Source organism: Dromiciops gliroides, chromosome 2 (assembly GCF_019393635.1).
Source record: "Dromiciops gliroides isolate mDroGli1 chromosome 2, mDroGli1.pri, whole genome shotgun sequence".
Classification (NCBI taxonomy): Eukaryota; Metazoa; Chordata; class Mammalia; order Microbiotheria; family Microbiotheriidae; genus Dromiciops; species Dromiciops gliroides.
Window position 1 is genome coordinate 329,876,264 of NC_057862.1, and position 21,154 is coordinate 329,897,417.

At 35.4% G+C, this 21,154-nt stretch overlaps 1 protein-coding gene across 1 annotated transcript in view; it reads right to left on the bottom strand.

Annotated features, from left to right (window-relative positions):
• The window catches only part of RNF145 (ring finger protein 145), a 107,665-nt gene that overhangs the window by 34,017 nt on the left and 52,494 nt on the right, over positions 1 to 21,154 (bottom strand). The window contains exons 3-6 of the mRNA XM_043986173.1: positions 20,303 to 20,411; positions 11,170 to 11,261; positions 7,399 to 7,634; positions 4,988 to 5,163 (exon numbers count right to left, since the gene is read on the bottom strand). Of these exons, the coding sequence (XP_043842108.1) occupies positions 4,988 to 5,163; positions 7,399 to 7,634; positions 11,170 to 11,261; positions 20,303 to 20,411 (613 nt within the window). The remainder of the gene's footprint in view (positions 1 to 4,987; positions 5,164 to 7,398; positions 7,635 to 11,169; positions 11,262 to 20,302; positions 20,412 to 21,154) is intronic.

A 21,154-nucleotide genomic window follows, 5' to 3' on the forward strand; every position in this document is an offset into this window, starting at 1 on the left:
TAGGCCAATCATGGAGTGAGACTGAGGCAATTGGTAATTTTCAGAGATTTCTTGGATGATCCATAGACCCATTAGGTAAATACTCTGCAGAGGAGATTTAAAGAAATACATGGACGAGTCATACAGGATAAGAAGATATGGAAGGGTTGCAGTCTGCATCATTAGAAACAGTATCCAAAAAAAAAAAACCCAACAGTATCCATATCATTAAGATCATGGATCCATTGATTAAAAAAATATAACTGTTTAAGTATATAATGAAGGACGGTAGACAAAGGAGTTGATGTTTTAAAAAAGAAAAAAGTTCTGTAGGTTTAAGCGGTTAGAATTCTCAATTCTAGTCAGTAATTCGAGTGTGACATGGCATAAAAATAGCTACTGTGATCTTAGGTTGCATAAAAAAGTCAGTGAAAAGGTTCCTCTGTATTATTGTTGTGGTGAGGCAATATTTGAAATACTATAATCAATCTGAGCAACACATCTTAAGATGAACACTGACAATACAGAATTTTTTGTGGCAAGTAGCAAGGGGACTGATGATCACACTACATATGATCAGTTGAAGGAACTGTTATGTTAAGCCTGGAGAAGAGAGCACTAAAAGGGGAAGTATGACAGTTGTCTTCAATTATTTAAAGAACCACGTGAAAGAAAAATTAGCCCTGTTCTACTTGGCCACAAAACCAGGAACCACAGACCACAACTGGAAATCACAAAGGCAGCAAAGCAGAGTCAAGAGAAGGCTGGCCTCAAAGTCAAAAAGGTCCTCGGTCAAAGTTCCAGCTCCTACACGTACTAGCTGTGTGAACCTGAGCAAATCACATAACCTCTCAGTGCTCAAGAAAAATCACTCTGTCTATAAAAGGTGTAGAAAAGATATTAACCTATGCTAGTAGAGGGAGCTTTCTTGCCTGGGAGTTTTCCATGCCAATGAAATTACAGGTCCAGTCCCTATCATTACCATGTAGCAGAGGAATAAGATTTGCTCTTCTTGGTACCAGAGGGTAGAATTTGGAACAATGGATAAGTTAAAAAGGTGACAGATTTTGTTTTAATGCAAGGAAAAATTTCCTAGTAATGAGAGCTAGCCAAAAGTGAGAGAGGTTATCTACAGACATAGTGAGTTTCTTATCAGTCTTGAGTAATTAACAGATACATCCTCATACAAAGGTTAGATGAGCACTTCTAAGAATGCTATAAAGGGAATTCTTGCTTAGGTATGGGTTAGTCTACATGACCTCTGTGGTTCTATTCAGCTCAGAGATTCTGTGATTTCAACCACTAAAGATTCTCTTTCCTACTTTGATCGTTAGCCTGACAATCAGACCAAATATTAAAGTTTGATTGATGAAGTAGAAATAGAAGTTGTCAAAGATAAACATTTTTAAAGCATTATGGTATTATTACTAAAGCATATGAAACATTATTTTTTAAATACTTCCAAAGATTTGTAATTTTACCCACTACTGCAAAATGCAATGCCTTTATACCTTGAGATGCTGTGACTAAAACTTTTCATCACCTTGTGGTCAACCTTCTGGAAAAGGTTTCACATAACTAGACTGGTCTTTGTATGTCAGGCAAATATTCTATCACTGTCTTCATGCAAAGCCTTTTTAGGTAAGACTTCCCAGAATTTGTATTCTTCTCACATGACTTTTAGAGCACCCAGAGTTACTTAATTCAAAGAAGAGGAATCAGCATAGAACTTTAAGAGGAGGAATGTTAAATTAGCTATTAAAAATTGTTTTATCTTGATATTCTATTCACTGCATGTATAAGAAATCTAGTTATCAAAAAGTTAAAACTGTTGTTTCTTTTCAGAAAACAAAACGTTACAGGATCATTGAAATGTTATTCAATGAAAATTACTTTATCATGTCATGATACCATAAGCAGTTCAACTTTTCCAATAATTCTAAGACTGGGAGACTTCTTCAAACATAACAGAGTTGTTTGGGGGTTTTTTTAAATAAATTTTTGTTTCTTTCTTTTGTATTTCCATCACCTACATATCCTATGGCATTATGCCCCCACTCCTCCCAGAGTGCCATCCCTTAAAAGAAAGACAAGGAGGAAAAAGTTCATATTGAAAAAATGTGACTATATGCAGTTCCACACACAGTCTCCCATCTCTGCAAAGAAAAGAGAAGTGGAAAGTACGTGTCTTCTCATATCTCCTCTTTAGAACCAAGTATCATATAGTCTTCTAACTCCATTTTTAGGTTCTTCTATTTTGTTCAAGAAGGGAAATTTACATTTTAGGTCCCTTTTAAGGATATTTTCTCCTGATATAAATATGAATACACTTGGGCATGGTTTACTTTTTACTATTTCATATGAATAAAAACAGATTTGATCACTTATGACATTCAATTAATCAACAAGCATTTAGAAAGTAACTATTATATGTCAATCCCTAAAGATACCAAAACAATGAATAAAATAATCCCAATTTGCAAGGAGCTAAAATTCTAATGGGCAGGTAGGTGTAGCTGCAGATAGAGTGCCAGGGCTGAAATCAGGAAGACTCATCTTACTTAGTTCAAATCCAGTCTCAGACACTTACTAATAACTATGTGACCCTAAGCCAAGTCACTTAACCCTTTTCCCTCAGTTTCCTCATCTGTAAAATGAGCTGAAAAAGGAAATGGAAAACTACTCCAGTATTTTTGCCAAGAAAACCCCAAATTGGGTCACAAAGAGTCAGAGATGACTGAAATGTCTAAATAACAAAACAAAAATTCTAATGGGAAAGACAACAAGTACATAAACATATACAGAATGATTATCAAAAGATCAAATGCAAACAGATACAAAGTTTTTAAACACAAGGTATTTGGGGAAAGAAAGCACTAGCAATTAGGGAGAATCAACAAAAGATTCTTCTGAAAAGTGGTCCATGAACTATGCCTTGAAGGAACAAAAGGAATTTACAAGATGGCAGTGAGGACAGAACATGTTTCAGGCCAGGAGAGCAATAAATGCAAAGAAACAGAAATGGAAGATGGAGGATCCTATATGAGGGAGAGAGAGAAGGCCAGTTTGTCTGGATTACAGAGTACTGGACGAGGAGTAATGTACAATGAATCTGGAAAGATAGGCTGGGGCTAGTTTGTGAAAAGCTTTAAAAGCTAAACAAAGGAGTTTATATTTTATCCTTGAGGCACTAAGAAACCACTGCAACTGACTCAGTAGAAAAGAGATTCTGGCAGCAATACATAGGATGGATTTAAGCAGAAAGGCACTGGAGTGGAAGCAGGAAGCAGGAAGACCAATAAGATAGTTTTTGGATTAATCTAAGTGAAAGGTGATGAGGACCTAAGCTAATAGCTGTGTGTGTGTGTGTGTGTGTGTGTGTGTGTGTGTGTGTGTGTCTCTCTCTCTCTCTCTCATACATCCATACATACATATACATACATACAGATAGATGGATGGATGGATGGATGGATGGATGGATGGATGGATGGATGGATGTTCGGCTAGATGGGTAGATGGATGGATACATGAATAGAAAAGAAATTATTAAGCACTTACTATGTGCCAAGCACTGCGTTAAGTGTTAGGGACATAAAAGCAAAGCAATATAATCCCTACTTCAATGAATCTGGATAGATAGGCTGGGGCCTAATGAGGAAAGACTTGACATATAAAGGGGAAATGGAGGGACGAGGTGGGGTCAGTGAGTATGCACCCAGCAGCATGGTTTGGAAATGGCCAGAAAGTGGGGCAGTGGCCTGGTTCTGGGACAAGATAAGGCAAAAAAAGCTCAGGACCCCAGGGTCTAAGGGACAGAGACCAAGTTCTACTGGTTAGGAAATAAGGAGGATGGCCAGACTACAGACCACATGGTTTGAAAATGGCCAGGAAGGGGCAGCTAGGTGGCGCAGTGGATAGAGCACCGGCCCTGGAGTCAGGAGTACCTGAGTTCAAATCCGGCCTCAGACACTTAACACTAGCTGTGTAACCCTGGGCAAGTCACTTAACACCAATTGCCTCATCAAAAAAAAAAAAAGAAAAGAAAAGAAAAGAAAATGGCCAGGAAAAAGAGAGAAATGGTCGGATGGGAGAGACCTGAGTTCAAGTCTCATTCATTTCTGTCACACATGGGCTAGGTGAACCTGGATAAGTCTATGCTCTAGGTAATTCTCTAAGACTTTTAAGTTGAAGAGAAGGATTGGTGGAAGGAACTTCTACACCTGAAATTACCCTATAACAATGAAATAAAAATTCCAGTTCCTATCTCCTCTTCAATTTCCTTATAAGTTAAACTACAATATTTATTTTTGTGTCTGCCATAATACCAAGAACACAGTAGGCACTCAAATATTTGATGAATAAAAAGTTATTTACTTTCTGCCTAATAACTGGAATTATAGTTGGTCTTTATTATGTTACAAATTACAATTTGTTCTTTAAGCTTCATCTGCACATACGCTTGGTAATGGAGATCCTCGCTAGTTTTATTAAATTTATTATGGGTCAAAGGAAAAAATGCATGTCCAAGTAAGAAGTACCTGGTTTGGGGAAAAGAGGACAAATGGCATTTAGGAAAATTGTTTTTTTTCCCAAACAAAATTTTACAAACAATGTTTGACATTTCTTTGGGTTAATATTTAATGAATATCATGGAAGCATTATTTTGCTAACAATGAGATAATCCAATATGTTTTTCCCAATAAAGAAAAAATGTTTTTCTCAAATTAGTTCAATCTGAATAATAAAAATTTTTTAATTTTATATATTTAGTGCTCTTATCCAAGTATGAATATCATATTAAACTTATTTCTATAATGTATTCAATATACAACAGAGCCTACAACTCACCTGTTATACCAGTACTAGGCATAAAAAGTAAAGCCCAAATACTAATGCAACTCTATGACATGAAACACTTACTGGAATGAAGAAAAGCAATTAGGTTTACCATTCCTATATTAGCATTTTGTGTTCCTATGAGAAATGGTATCATGTTTTTGCTAATTACCTTGTCAGAAAAAGGAAAAGAAGCCTCTCCCGTGATGCAGGCTGATCTCGTGTACTGAAATAAGAGTAAATCTGAAGAGCAAATAAGACAAGCCAGAAGACCATGAAAAGAACGGGGACAACCAGCTGATTCCATAAGGACATTCCCAAAGCCAGAAGGCCATATACTTCCACCACCTGAATATGGAAATAACACAAGTCCAATTAATTTGTGAAATCATTTTCCATTCCGACAAAATAACAATTATAGTGACTATGTAATTATACTTCAGGAGAGAAGAAAGATTCTAAAGAAACTTATTTTGATTCAGAGAAAAATAAGCATAGTTAATCTTTCATAGCAAGACTACCTTGATTAACATTTATTTCTTCAATAAAAATTAAAGAATTCAACAATTATAAAATCTCTGATTTCTCAGTTTTACAACTACTACCTCACACATTGGCACAATATAACTCATAACCAAAAACTATATTTCAATAAGCTAAAATTACTTTTCTTATAAGTTATAAGGATGCTATGCCAATATTTTAATTTTAATAAATATCTATACATAATGCCACTTGCTTTAGAATTTCATTTGATCTCCTTTATCACCTAGCATAGTACAATAAATTGAATTCATTTTTGTTTCACAATAGTAGAATATAAGGTTTTTAAAAAATAGATTGTAGGCCATTATAAAAATAACACATCTTCAAAATAAAGAATTTTAATCCTTTTGTAAAAACTGGTACTGATCTATGAGCAATTTTTAGACATTATTATCTTATAATTAAATTAGAGAATCTTAAAATATTAAACTCATATTTCAAAAGCTGGATATGGGTTAAAATATGTAAAATATAAGTAATTCAAATCACAATAATTCATAGGAAATATCACCTATGTCTTTTATTAATACTTGATTCAAAACAAGTATTTTCATAGGAATTTCCATTTAACCTCTTTGGGTTTCAGTTTACCCTTTTACACAATAAAAATTTTATACTACCTGATTCCAAGAATTCTTCAAACTCTAAAAGCCGATGCTTCTATTTACTAATAATATCTTACCCTTATCATCAAAATAAGACCACTCAAAAATTACATGATTTCAACTTTTTCCAGGACATATCATAACCTCATACCTAAAGCAATTTATTTCTAACCACCACTTGAATATCACCCACACTGCAGTGGTGGAATGTATCCAAAAACAAGCAAAAGGAAAGGTAAGGCTACACTGGAAAATGAGAGATTTAGTCCTTATCATTTTCAAATATGCAATGAAATAGAATAATTTTACCAAAGTAAATCCTAAGGAAAAATGTATATTTCAAACCCATTGAGTTCTATTGTCTTTGATTATAGTAAACTATAGAGCAAAACATATTAATAATATAAGCTTTTCTAGTGAGATAATACTTTAAAAAGTACTGTGCATGAAGACTTTTACACTGAATCAGCTCTTGTGAATAAGTAAAATTACAAATGCAGTTTTCCTTATTAAAAGATTTCAAAATCATTAATTTTCTTGGTTTCTAGGATAAGCTATTACTAATAATTGTGACAGGGAACTCAATTTCAAAAGGGTGTATACAAAATTAATGAAATTTGTCCAGAGCTATAAATCAACTTTACTAGTGTGCAGATCCTACAAAGCTTGTAGTAATTCTTCTAGCTAAAATGAAGTTTCCAACAAGCCAACGTTACTCCCAAACTATAAAATAAGTAATTTTATGAATATATTAAGACACCCTTCCTTTCATGGTAGATACATTCTAAATGGGAATCATAACAATTATGATATTCTGTAAGAATAACAGGCAACAAATAAATCTATCTAGGAGGCCTAGAGTAGATACTTCACCATTTCCTACCTGACTGTTCACTTGGACTTCATCATTGTCTCTAGAAACTCATCTTACTTGCAAGATCACATCAACTCTGAAACTCCTATCTCCCCAGTACCCTATCCTCTTGGGCCCCTACTACCTTCTGATTGGAAAGTGTAGAGATTGGGCATCAGAGAGCTAGCTCCTCTCAGAATCTCTATTTAAACAGTGGGGCCCAGGAAATATACTTTATCATTTCCCACTCGAGTTCAGGATTTCATCATGCCTCCAAGCTGGGTATGTCCTTCCTTCCAACTCCTCCTTTTCATCTTCTTTTTATATTTTGTCTTCCCTCATTAGACTCTGAGATCCTTGAGGTTATTGGTCATGAGGTAACCAACATTTCACAAAAAATCTCCACCAGAATTCTAATTAAGCTTGAAATCATGACCATAATTATACCAAATAACGTTATCATTAAGAGAGATTTGGTTCAAAAAATGTATGAAATGATGACAAATGGTAAATTAAATGCTAAGTGCATTTTGTACTTAGGTAATATTTCAACCAAATAGTCCTAAGTATGTTTCTTACCTGGACCAATTCCCTATATGCAGATTTAGCAAGATTATATGGGACTAAAAGGTTGGATGCAAGAAAATAGAGAACTTCTAATCCAGTAAAAATCATTGCAAATTTGTTAATGACGACAATGGTCTCCAACGGAACAAGGCACAGTCGTGCCAGAAGAGGAAGCATGTGAGCAGAGAAGAGCCATATCTGTTTGGTCTTCATCACACATGAGCACAATGTACACACCACCAACTGACCTAAGAGGGGAAAGATGCTAAAATTATTATCATTTAATAAGAGCAAACTCACAGAAAACATCCAACCTAATACTCTACCAAGATAGTGTCTTCCTAATAAAGTCTAGAGTAATTAAGGCTTTTTGCCTTCAATATCCAGGATTATATTCATGGGCTTCAGATGTCAGTCTTTTCTGACATTATTTCCACAGTAACATTATCTATGAATCTTGTCTCCATCTTTCCTCCATGAGTTCTTTTTTAAGCACTAGTAAGTTCCACTGACTTTCATAACATCATTCCAAGCTAAAGTAAGGAACAGTAGAAGGGAAATCATTTTTGCGACATCTAATTCAATATTATAATGTCACTGTTCCTTTATTTTTAGAACTCTGATTTCAGATGTACTCAACATATTACTGCTCAAATTTTACCCATACAATGTATACCCACACAAGATACAATTTTACCCATGAAATGTGAACAGTAATATGTTCTCCTCAAGATTACCCTATAAAAGTGAGCTAGGAGAAAATTAATATGTCCAAGTTTGAAGTCTGAGTTATAGTATTATTAGATTGTGCTGCCTCCCCAAATGACCCAGTTATGAAGGTTAAGTTTGCAATTCAGTAGAACTTTAAGTTCCCTGAAGGTGAAGCCTGTTTTCTTTTTATATCCCCCAAACCTTTATACCTTACAATAATACATAATAATTTATATGACTTTTAAAAAATGATATGAATGATTTTAACTTAGTTTTTAAAAAAACATTTTTTAAAACTCTAGTCTGTTTCATAATGCCATGGAGATTATTTGGATTCTTAAATATTATACTAGAGGCCTTGAGGCCATACTTAGTAATTTACTCTATGTCCCCTGTCTAAATGAGCCTTGCTAATTCAAAAGGCTTGCTGCAAAATTAGTGGCCACTAGGTGAGTTTTTGGCCACACCAGCTCTGGAAGATAAACTAAAAAATTATAGAGGATTGAAATCTGCATCAGTGGAGGAAGTGTTCATACTGATAAAATCACAGCTCCTCAAAGTATTGAAGCATTTTTCTACACTTAGTGATTTTTATCCTTAAAAATGAGAACATAAAAGAAATTGCATCTGGTTTTGTTTTTAACAGTTTTACACAGGAAACAGATAAACATTTTTCTTTTTTTTCTTTTTTTGCAGGGCAATGAGGGTTAAGTGACTTGCCTAGGGTCACACAGCTGGTCAGTGTCAAGTGTCTGAAGCTGGATTTGAACTCAGATTCTCCTGAATCCAGGGCTGGTGATCTATCCACTGTGCTACCTAGCTGCCCCAATAAACATTTTTTTAAAAATCCAGCTATTCTGAAAAAAAAAAGTATGTGGCCTCATGTGTATATTGAGTTTGTTCTAGGTTTTTATGATCAATAATCAAATTAATAATCTGATCTTTCTGAGGAAAGGCTAAATAGAAGCACTCTTTCTATTCCTTCTATAGAAACTAGAAGAAATGAAGTGCTATAAAAATATACTTTAGGACTATAAGACCTAGCCATTTTCACCCCAATTATCTATTATGTTTATCCACTTAAAGCAATGACTACTTGTCGTACATATGAGCTTCCCTGTACAGCATGATGTAAACTTCCTGCAAGCACAGAAAATTCCCATAAGTCTATGCCAGCATCATGTGATGATGAGACCCATGCTTACTGGTTTTGTTTTCTTTCATTGATGAGCATGACTCATACATATATGATACCCTATTTTGGAGTAGTATAATCTGTTATATAGGAGAAGGCAGGGGCTCCAATGCTAATGGAATTTCTTGCCCCAGCTTTAAGAGAACAGCTTTTTATTTTCTGATGTATACACTCAAATTGATTATTCTAAACACTGAATAAAAATTACATAACATTATTAACTTTCAATTTCAGAATATCTCCTATTAAAATCATGTTCAAGAACCTTTCATTAATATTTGATGTTTTCAAATTAATTCATTTTCTCTTAAAGCTTACAGCAGTGACAGGAGAAGACAGTAACTTTTTTTAAAGGGAAGGTGAAACAACTTTTTAAAAGGCATAGACTCCCTCCCCAATATTGCTCTGTGTTAATAAGCATTTACTAAACAAACCTATATGCAGACCACCAAAGTAATTAATGTAAAAAATTTAGAGTAATATTATTAATTTCTTTGGATAATGTTAAATTAAAATCTTGACAAATCAGACCATACTTTTCTTGCAAAACAATTCCATGAGTATGAAGAGTTCATAAGAACCAATACAATGTTTTAAAAGTTTATGATAGGGGACAGCTAGATGGCGCAGTGGTTAAAGCGCTGGCCCTGGATTCAGGAGTACCTGAGTTCAAATCCGGCCTCAGACACTTAACACTTACTAGCTGTGTGACCCTGGGCAAGTCACTTAACCCCCATTGCCCTGCCAAAAAAAAAAATTAAAAAAAAAAGTTTATGATAATTACCTTCATCAGTCTGAAGCAAATTGATTGCAAATATATCCAGACTTAAACCTAGAGTTCCAATTCAGTCCCAAATGGCTTTATTTAAAAATCAACCTTTCCTCCACTCCCATCAGTGAGAAGATATGCTGAAAAATGCTTTGATACATTTTATAAAAATACATGTTTTAGAGGGCAGCTAGATGGTGTAATGGATAGAGCACCGGCCCTGGAGTCAGGGGGACCTGAGTTCAAATCTGCTCTCAGACACTTGATGCTTACTAGCTGTGGGACCCTGGGAAAGTCACTTAACTCTCATTGCCCCACAAAAAAAAAAAATACATGTTTTTTATATAAATGAATTTTGCATATTTTATATATAAAACTTTATTGTTTTAGCTTGTAATTTTCAAATATATAAATAAATGAAGACTTTTCCAAGCACAGGGATGACAGACAATAATGGTGATAAATTTGTACAGCACTCAGCACAAAGGGCTTTTTAATATACTGTTTCATTTGATCCTCATAACAGCTATGTAAAGTAGGTAGAGAGGTCTTATAATTCATAATTCAATAAATGAAGAAACAGAAATTCACGGAAGTAACTTCTCTACCATAATAGGAGCAGCTACTTTAGTTAAGACAGGACTACAACCTAGGTGTTCAGAATTCTATTCTGGCACTTTTTATTACACAATGCTGTGATCTTCCGACAAATAATATAAAAATAAAAACTGACATGTAGAGCTTTAAAGTTTGCAGAGTGCATTATCTCATGTAAGCCTCACAAGAGCACTACGAGGTAGTTATTATAAGTATTAAGTTAAATGACTTGCTCATGGTCACATAGCATCACAGGTAGGATTTGAACTGAGGTCTTCCTAACTCAAAGTCTGGTACTCTACCCACTCCAACATGCTGCCTCTCCTTCTTAACCACATCTCACCTATAAGTATAAAGAAACCTTAAAATATAAAAGCTAAAAATAGCTCATTAAAATCAGGAACCCATCTTCTCAAGAGAGACAAGTTTCCTAATATACATTTTTCATCTTCACCCCTCCCTAAGTAAGTTCTTAACCATCATCTTACCTGTTTTTGCTAATTACACTTACCTATTAGGGCTGTAGTAAAACGATTCATGGACAAAGGTTCTAAGTACATTGGTCCTTCATAGGCTGACTCCAGTTCACTTCTAACATAATCCCTAAAACATCGAGATAATGACATTTTATTTTTTATGTACATTGCAAGAACACAATTGAGGTAAAGAAGGGAAGGGAAACTGGCAGAGGTAAAACTCCAGTCCACAGCTTAGAAAGACAATTTCCCTATAAAATTAGATTATGCTAGTAAAATTATTTTTCATACCCTATTAATAAGATTGTAGAATAATGCAATTTTTGGAAATGACCTTTTCTTCTTGCATTCCCCCATACCTACCACAAAATACACTGCAGCTTAATTTTATTATTTCAGGGAGCAGAAGCAGGAATAGAGGGAGTTACCTTGCAGGTAGCTTCATGATGTTTCAGTAGATATTTTATTTCCCCTCCATAAGTCTAACACAACAAAATGTCACTAAAGCAAACTGCCTTTCTATCTGGATTACTGATAATAATTAAGCCCCTCCCTTTCTACTCTTCTAGTGCCCTACCTCCCTCACCACTCCCCCCAAAAAAGTCCTTTTTCTCAAAAGGTAGTCTTCCTTTGTTTCTACCTCTCTTCCATTCTTTATTATTTACATATCGAAGTTGCCATGTAAATAAGATTTGCATATAACTAGAAAACACTAGCGTGACCAAAAATTTATTGGTTTGGTCTGAGACTAGTTTTGCACATTTAAAGAATTCTGATCAATGAAATCACCAAAATTCCAAAGTACTTATGGTGAAGTATGCTACACTGATAGGGAGGTGACTGACTCAAGATGCAGAATGAGACTTGCATTTTTTGGATACAGCCAATGTGGTCATCTTTTTTACTTGATTATATACATTTGTAGCAAGAGTTTTATTTTTATTTTTTTCCAATGGGGGAGAAAGATAGGGAAGAAAAAAGCTGGAGATTCCACACTACTGAAAAGGACAATAAAAGGAAAGACCAAAAGGCCTCACAGATAAGCATGGCTGTTTTGAAAATTATGTGTTGAATGTACTATATACTTTAAGAGAAAAATAGATTTTACACAAGAGATTCACAATTTCACATTAATGATCATCTTATCTTCAACAACATATGTGGAAATAGTCATTTGATATTTAAGTTCAAATTTAAAAAAAAAAAAAGTAAACTACTAATACACATATAAGAATCCCTGCCCACAGTTCAAAAAGCTTTGCTCTAGAGTACTTCTGGGCTTGGCATCAAATTCAAATAGAAAAGACCCTAGCAGGCCTCATATTGACTTAGAAGACCACATATTAGCATTATTAATATGCAGAGGCAGCTGGTGGCTCAGTGGATAGAGAGCTGGGCCTAGAGTCAGGAAGATATGAGTTCAAATCCAGACTTGGACACTTACTAGCTGCATGACCCTGGACAAGTCACTCTGTTTGCCTTTATCCACTGGAGAAGGAAATAGCAAACCATTCTAATATCTTTGCCAAAAAAACTACATACAGAAATCGAACTATTTGTACAAAACATTTATAGCAGATGCTTATGTGGTGGCAAAGAATTGGAAATAGATGGGATGTCCATTAAAAGGGGAATGGCTGAATAAGTTGTGGTATATGAATGTAAAGGAATACTATTGTGCTATAAGAAATGATGAGCTTGGGGGCAGCTAGGTGGCCCAGTGAATAAAGCATGGGCCCTGGATTCAGGAGGACCTGAGTTCAAATGTGGCCTCACACTTACTAGCTGTGTGACCCTGGGCAAGTCACTTAACCCTCATTGCCCTGCCAAAAAAAAAAAAGAAAAGAAAAGAAAAGAAAGAAAGAAAGAAAAGAAAAAATTTTTAAAAAGAAATGATGAGCTGGCAGATTTCTGAAAAACCTGGTATGACTTTCATGAACTGATGCAAAGTGAAGTGAGCAGAACCAGGAGAATACTATACACAGAGACATCAATATTGTATGATGATAAACTGTGAATGACTTAGCTATTCTTAGCAATACAATGATCCAAGACGATTCTAAAGGACTCATGATGAAAAATGCTATCCACCTCCAAAGAACTGATGAAGTTTGAATGCTGAATGAAGCATACTATTTTTCATTTTACTTTTTTTCATGGTTTTTTGGGGAGAGGGTCTGTTTTCTTTCACAACATGACTAATATGGAAATATTTTTGTATGACTGCACAGGTATAACCTACATCAAATTTCTTGCCTTCTCATTGAGGAGGAATGGGAGGGAGAGAATTCGGAACTCAGAATTTTACAAAACAAATGTTAAAAATTGTTTTTACATGTAATTGTGGGGAAATAATATTTTTAAAAATAAAAGGAGAGGGTTTGGGGGGAAAGAAAGAAAAAAACAATACTGGGTCACAAAAAGTTGGGGACCTCTGTTCTTGGGCTCTTAGGCAGACCAATCTTTGAACACTCCTGCATATATCATATAGTATTATGTATATTTTCAATTAATTTATTTCCTGTTAGAAAATGAAATTATACTCATGTCAGCATAATAAAACAAAGAGTGTCCTCTTGTGTGATCACTCATTGCCTTGTGTTCAAATAAAAGGTTTATTTTTTAAGTGGAAAGCAGTTTTAGAGATCTTGCTTTTTCAAATATTCCAAAAGATCTATGACTACACCAGTGTGGGGATAATTTCTCTACCAATACAGATCAATCCTTCTTGATCTTGATCACCTTCCTGAGTTCCTTTGTCTCCCTCATCTCCCACAAAAAAATCTTTGGGTTATTAGACTTGCAAAACTTAGTTGAGGTGATCTTTCAGCAATAAACAAGACACTGCTTGGCCCCCAAATTATCTGTCTGATAGTTTATTCTCATCTCCTTTGATGGATCTTTATCTAGGCCATACTCACTAAAACTGGGTGTCTCCCAAGGGTCTATGCTGGGTTTTATTATTTCCTCCCTCTATATCATCACTTTTAGTGATCTCATCAGCTCCCATGTGTTTAATTATCATGGCTGTGCAGATGATTCCCAGAACTATATATCCAGCTCCAATCACTCTTCTTTTTTTTTTTTTAATTTTTGCGGGGCAGTAGGGGTTAAGTGACTTGCCCAGGGTCACACAGCTAGTGTCAAGTGTCTGAGGCCAGATCTGAACTCAGGTCCTTCTGAATCCAGGGCCAGTGCTGTATCCACTGAGCCACCTAGCTGCCCCCTCCAATCACTCTTCTGAACTATATTCCCACATCAACACCTGCCTTTTGGACATCTCAAACTCACTGTCCAATACTGAAATCATTATTTTTCCCCTCAAGTCTTTTCGTGTTGAAAACACCAACATTCTCCAAGTCACCTTCCCTTGCAACCCTAGTGTTATCTCTCTCTCACACCAGAACTATTGACTAGTTTCCATGTTTGGAATCTCTCCCTACTCCAAGCTATCCTTTACTTACTTACCAAAGTGAGTTTTCTAAAAGTTCGGTTCTGAATGTTAATCCCCTAATCAATAAATTCCAATGGTTCTTTATTATCTTCAGAATCAAATAAAAAATCCTATTTGAATTCTAAAGCCCTTTGAAACCTGGCCCCTTCCTATATTCTCAAACTTGACTCCCACACACTCCGCGATTCAGCAACGCGAGTCTCCTCGCTGTTCCTCTCATAGGACATGCCATATCTCCATTCCTTGATTATCTTCCACTCATACTACATGCCTTATCTGTTCACAGTTATTTATACATTGTCTTCTTCTGCATTCAAATGGGAGCTTCCTGAGATCAAGGACTGTGTTTCTGCCTTTCCTTGTGTCCCCAGTGCTTAATACAGTAGCTGGCACACAATAAGCACTTAAATGCATGGTGACTGACCTGAAGTCTTTCATTTTTTTTTTTTTGACAGAGCTTATGCACTTTTGGCAAAACCTTCAAGAACACAAAGCCACTTTTGTGTCATGATGAGGCATCTGAGAATGCCTTTAGTGGAAGTTAGGGACATGACAAGTAACAAATCCAACAATGATTATGCCCAGGGGATGTGATACAACAATTTTCTTCTATTCATTTACCCATCCAGTCAACATGCAATGATGACCATTTCTCATGCTTAAATATAACAGAAACTATTATTAAGAGTTTGTAGTCAGGGCAGCTAAATGGGTGGCACAGTGGATAGAGCACCAGCCCTGGAGCCAGGGGGACCTGAGTTTAAATCCGGAATCAGACACTTGGCACTTACTAGCTGTGTGACCCTGGGCAAGTCACTTAACCCCAATTGCCTCACCACCCCCCCTCCAAAAAAAGATTCTGTAGTCAGGGGCATCTAGGTGGCACAGTGGATAAAGCACCAGCCCTGGATTCAGGAGGACCTGAGTTCAAATCTGGCCTCAGATACTTGAGACTTAGTAGCTGTGTGACCCTGGGCAAGTTACTTAACCTTCATTGCCCCCCCCCCAAAGAGTTTGTAGTCACTTTGAATCACTCAAAAAAAGAAAGCTTTTAAAGTAGCAAAGGGAAGGAAAAAATTCTACATATATAATTTATGCATATAATCTGGTTGCTTTATCTTCTGTAATTAGGCTTTCATCTCAATACACAAACACATGTGTAAAATATAATTAATGTTTTATTTACTTTTTATACAATCTTGGCAAATGTGAATGTTTATCAGAATCTAAAATGCTTGGGAGCAGCTAGGTGGCGCAGTGGATAAAGCACCAGCCGCGGATTCAGGAGGACCTGAGTTCAAATCTAACCTCAGATACTTGACACTTACTAGCTGTGCGACCCTGGGCAAGTCACTTAACCCTCATTGCCCTGAGAAGAAGAGGAGGAGAAGGAGAAGAGAGAGGAAGGAGAAGAAGGAGAAGGAGGAGGAGGAGGAGGAGGAGGAGGAGAGGAGGAGGAGGAGGAGGAGGAGGAGGAGAGGAGGAGGAGGAGGAGGAGGAGGAGGAGGAGGAGGAGGAGGAGGAGGAGGAGGAGGAGGAGGAGAAGAAGAAGAAGAAGAAGAAGAAGAAGAAGAAGAAGAAGAAGAAGAAGAAGAAGAAGAAGAAGAAGAAGAAGAATCATCTAAAATTCTTGAGTGCTATGACTTGGGATTTTTTGGTTTTGTTTTTTGTCTTTGACTCTAGAGTGTATAAGCACAGGGCTCTGCACATAGCAGGTATTTATAAATGCTTGCTGATTGTTGCTAGTGCTTCCACAAAAAATTTATTTTGCATTTGCTTTGCATACATTTTGTATTTATTTATCTGTTTACAGTTTCCTCCCCCAACAAAATGTTTGAACACTACTCCCCTCCTTCCTAGCCAATTCTGAGGGTAGGAAGGGTTTTTTTTTAATCTTTCTTTTTATTCCTAGTACCTACCATAGGTATAGACTAATGATCTTTTTTTTTTCTCTTTTTTGGGGGTGTGTGTGTGTGTGTAGGGAAATGAGGGTTAAGTGACTTGTCTAGGGTTACACGGCTAGTAATTATCAAGTGTCTGAGGCCAAATTTGAATTCAGGTCTTCCTGAATCCAGGGCCAGTGCTTTACCCACTGCACCATCTAGCAGCCCCTAATGATCTTATACCAAATGCCACAATAAGGTCAAAATGCTTTTACTATCTGAATTTGCGGGGGAGGGGTGGGGCGATGAGGGTTAAGTAACTTGCCCAGGGTCACACAGCTAGTAAGTGTCAAGTATTTGAGGCTGGATTTGAACCCAGGTCCTCCTGAATCTAGGGCCAGCGCTTTATTCACTGCGCCACCTAGCTGCCCCTACAATCTGAATTTAAAAGCTCATATCACAAAAAATTAGAAGAGATCGTGCTCAGATATTTTTATAGTTTAGAAAAGGAGAATGCTTATCCAAACAAAGGAGATCACTGAAGATAAAAATAGAAAATATCTATTTTGTGAAATTGAAAAACGTCTGCACAAAAAAAAAAATGCAGCTCCAGTAAGAAAAAAAATCATGGATCAGGGAAAAAATATTTGCATCAAATGTTCCTGATAAAACTCTCATACCCAAGATACAAAGTGAATACAATATGTTAAGCCTAAGAGCCATCTCACCACTGGATGTGGTCAAAGGCTTTAAACTAAACTTTCTCTCAAAAGAAGTGCAAACTATTAACAATACTATGGAAATTTGTTTTTAATTTAAAAAAACAATAATATGAAAGACTGCTCTAAATCATGAATAAGAGAAATGCAAATAAAAACTATGCTAGGTTTTACCTCACACAATGAAAATTAGTCAAGATGGCAAAAAAATGAAGCTAGGTAATATTGGAGGGGCTGCAAGATAGGCACATTAATAATACTTTGTTAGTTAAACTAACCATTCTGGAAATCAATAGGGAATTATAATGTAAAAAAAAAAACCTAAATAAAATATCCATACAAATGCCAAAAGAAAAGATATTCATAGTAGCACTTTTTTGTAGTAGCAAAGAACAGGAAACCAGAACATACTAATTGATTAGATGGATAAATACATTCTAAAAGGAAACATGACCTTAATATTAAAGATCATATTATTTTTGACACAATATCTGTAATGTGCATAGAATAAAGCGTAGAATGAGTCTAATAAATGGTTGTTCCCTTCCCCCCCAAAAAAAGATCATATTATTTTAAAAAAAAAAAGATTAGAAGCAGATCATATACCTCTTACATCTCTAGGGAGGAGATTTATTCTTAGCCAAACAAGGAATTACAAAAAATAAATAACTGGAGACATAAAACTGAAAGGCTTCTGCATAGAGAAAATGTGATGCAGCTAGGATAAGAAGGGAAACAGTTAAATGGCAGAAAAACCTTTATATCAAATATGTGCCTGGCACATAGTAAATTCTATATAAAGCAGCAATTATTATAAACCTCAGCGAGGAGGGAGAGGGGAGGAGGAGAGGAAGGGAGAGAGGGAAGGAGGGATAAAAAATGGAACCCAAAACTATAAATAGAAATGTTTATTGCTTTTAAAAATGAATGAATGAATGAATTTTTTAAATAGAAATAAATATCAAAATAAGAGCAGTTTCAGCTGAATGTTGAGGTTGGAAGCCAGATAACAGAAGAATTAGAAGAGACAGAGGAAATAGAGGCACTGATCAAGGCTTTTAGCCATAAAGGAGAGGTGAGATATAGGATAACAGCTGGCGGGGAGGGATAGCATGAAGTGAAGGTTTTTTAAAAATTAGGAAATGAGGGGGCATCTAGGTGGAGCAGTAGATAAAGTACCAGCCCTGGATTCAGGAGGACCTGAGTTCAAATCCGACCCCAGACACTTGACATTTACTACCTGTGTGACATTGGGCAAGTCACTTAACCCTCACTGCCCCATCCTCCCCCCCCCCCGCCCCCAAGAAGGAGAAAATGAATGTGATATAACAACAAAAGAATGGTTTATTTTAAAAGAAAAAAGAACAAATGGAGTCAAGTTCTTGCATTTCTTATATTGTATCCTAACTTTTAAAAAAATATAGCTCTTACAGAGGTAGATGCTATGTATAAACTATTTTTCAAAGACAAAATGCTCCATCCTTAATATTTTATAGATGTAATGTAATATTAATAATTCAATACAGCATCTTATTTGAAGCATATTTTTGCTTAACATATGAATAAACTTTTGCCCTTCTCCAATAAGAGAAAGGGTCTTTTTAAACATTAGAAAAATAAATCCACAGGGTAAAGCACTGAAACTTCAAATAAAAAAATTACTGTCAAAAAATATTTTTTTTCCTCTGGTTCTACCTTGCTCTCAATTTCTCCTCCTCCAAAAGCATAATTTTTGTCCTCTCTGGAAAAGTATGAATAATACATAACTATATTACATAAATGTTGTGGCTGTCATGGTTTCAATCATCACTAAAATTCTATTTTTACTAGGAGGCTAAACATCTGGAGGAAAAGGCAGGCAGCATTATTGTTTTTGCAAATGTGATTTTAACACATTTCACGACTTCATTGGATCCAGGATTTCAAAGGCTGTCCATTTAAAGAGCTGAGTCCTTTACAGAGCACAAACTGTGGTAAGTTCTATAATAGGTTCTAAGTACAGTTCCAAAGACAGACTTTTCAGAAGACTATTCTAGTTCTAAGTATGGAGAGATTTGTTGCCAATAGGCTGGCCACTGAATGATGAATTTTCTGGCCATTAAACCCATGAAACATTTTAGTATAAAAACAGTCCTTAGCATAAAACAGAATACTTATCTTTACTGATAGGCAATTACTCCTTGCTCTAAGTTCAAATTGACATTCTTCCTAGATTTGTTAATATTTTGTAGTATAATACTGTAAATAAATTCCATTAAATTATGAAACAATAGTATCATAATCAAATGGAATATATTAAGCTATCATTCCACAGTCATGTGTATATAAGACTGCTATAGTTTTCAAGGTGATTTCCAATAATGACTGTCTGCAGGTCCATCAATGACAATTATGTTCCTATCACTCTATCCTGAGTGATAAAGAAAAATGGGAAAATAAAGAGTCTTTATACATAACTTGTCCATGTAATGCCCTTCATCAAAAGAGGCAAAAAGTACCCCAATATTCTATAAGCATCAGACATTACCTGTTTTATACAGGTAAATTTATTCTACCTAATTTTATTAAGGTGGTTTAAAGGGTCATAAATATAAAGCTAGAATAGACAGATCCAACCCATCCTACTCATTTTACAAATAAAGAAATAGAAGCCCAGGAAGGTTAAATGATTCATTCAAAGTCTCAAAGGTTGCAAGCATTAGACCTAAAATTTGAACTCTGGTCCCCTGACTCCTCCTGAGAAAGTGCTCTTTCTACTCACTATCATACTGCTTCCTTACAAAATAGTAATAACAATGCACCATAAAATAGGAACAAAATTTGAGCATAATTGTAAATATTAACTCCGTATAGTACTTTTCATTTAGAAAGTAATTCCTCCCCCCCTCCTCTCTCTCTCTCACACACACACACACACACACACACACACACACACACACACACACCACACTTTCTACATTCCCCCCAAAGCATTTATTTTTTTTCCAACAAACAAGTTGTTGAGTTCTAACACAAATTAAATCATAGGTCTGTACCCCCACAAAGTATTTTATTTGTAAGAATAAACTTCAAAAATTCAAGTTATATATCAAAAATGATGTTGCATTCTTACCTGGAGATCTGATGGCCAGCATAAAGCAATAGTGCAGTAAGAAAGTATAGATAAAGCTGAACCAAATGCTGTCTAGGTAAGGTAAGAAGCACAACACTTAAGATATAACCTGTAGGAGAAATAAAAATAAAAGTTCTTGTAAAATGTAATATTAATTGACTCGGTTTAATTTAACATTATTTTTAAGTAACTACATCTCCTTAAAGTGTTAAAGTCAAAACTCTGAGTTTTCTTAAGTCATTGCTAATGTTTGTCTCAAGGAGGAAAATTATACGGTCATTCTATTACTATATGATTTACATAACCATATATCATTTACCAGTTGATTAATGGTCAAAGAATAGGAACAGCAATTTTCAAAGGAAAAAATCCATACTATCAACAACCATATGAAAAAGAAAATTTCCAAATTGCTAAAAATTAGAGGAATGCAAATTAAAGCAACTTTAAAGATGTATACCCTCATACCCACCAGATTGACAAAACTAACCAAAACAGAAAAATAACATTTTTTAGAAGGGCTGAAGGAAAACAGGCACATTAGTAATGCTCTTTGTAGAGCTGTCAACTAGTCTAGCCATTCTGGAAAATAATTTGAAATTATGCCCCAAAAGCTACTAAACTGTATATACCCTTTGACCCAGCAATATCCTTACCAGGCCTGTACCCCAAAGAAATCAAAGAAAGAGAAAAGGCTAAAGATTTTCTATTTTAAACTTAAAAACAAAACCTCTCCCTTGATCTTTCTATCCAGGATAACTATTGTCCTATTTCTATACTGCCCTTTGCAGTATAAGAAAATAATTATTAATAATGGATTTCTTGGGGGAACCCAGTTTCTCAGTCCTTCCC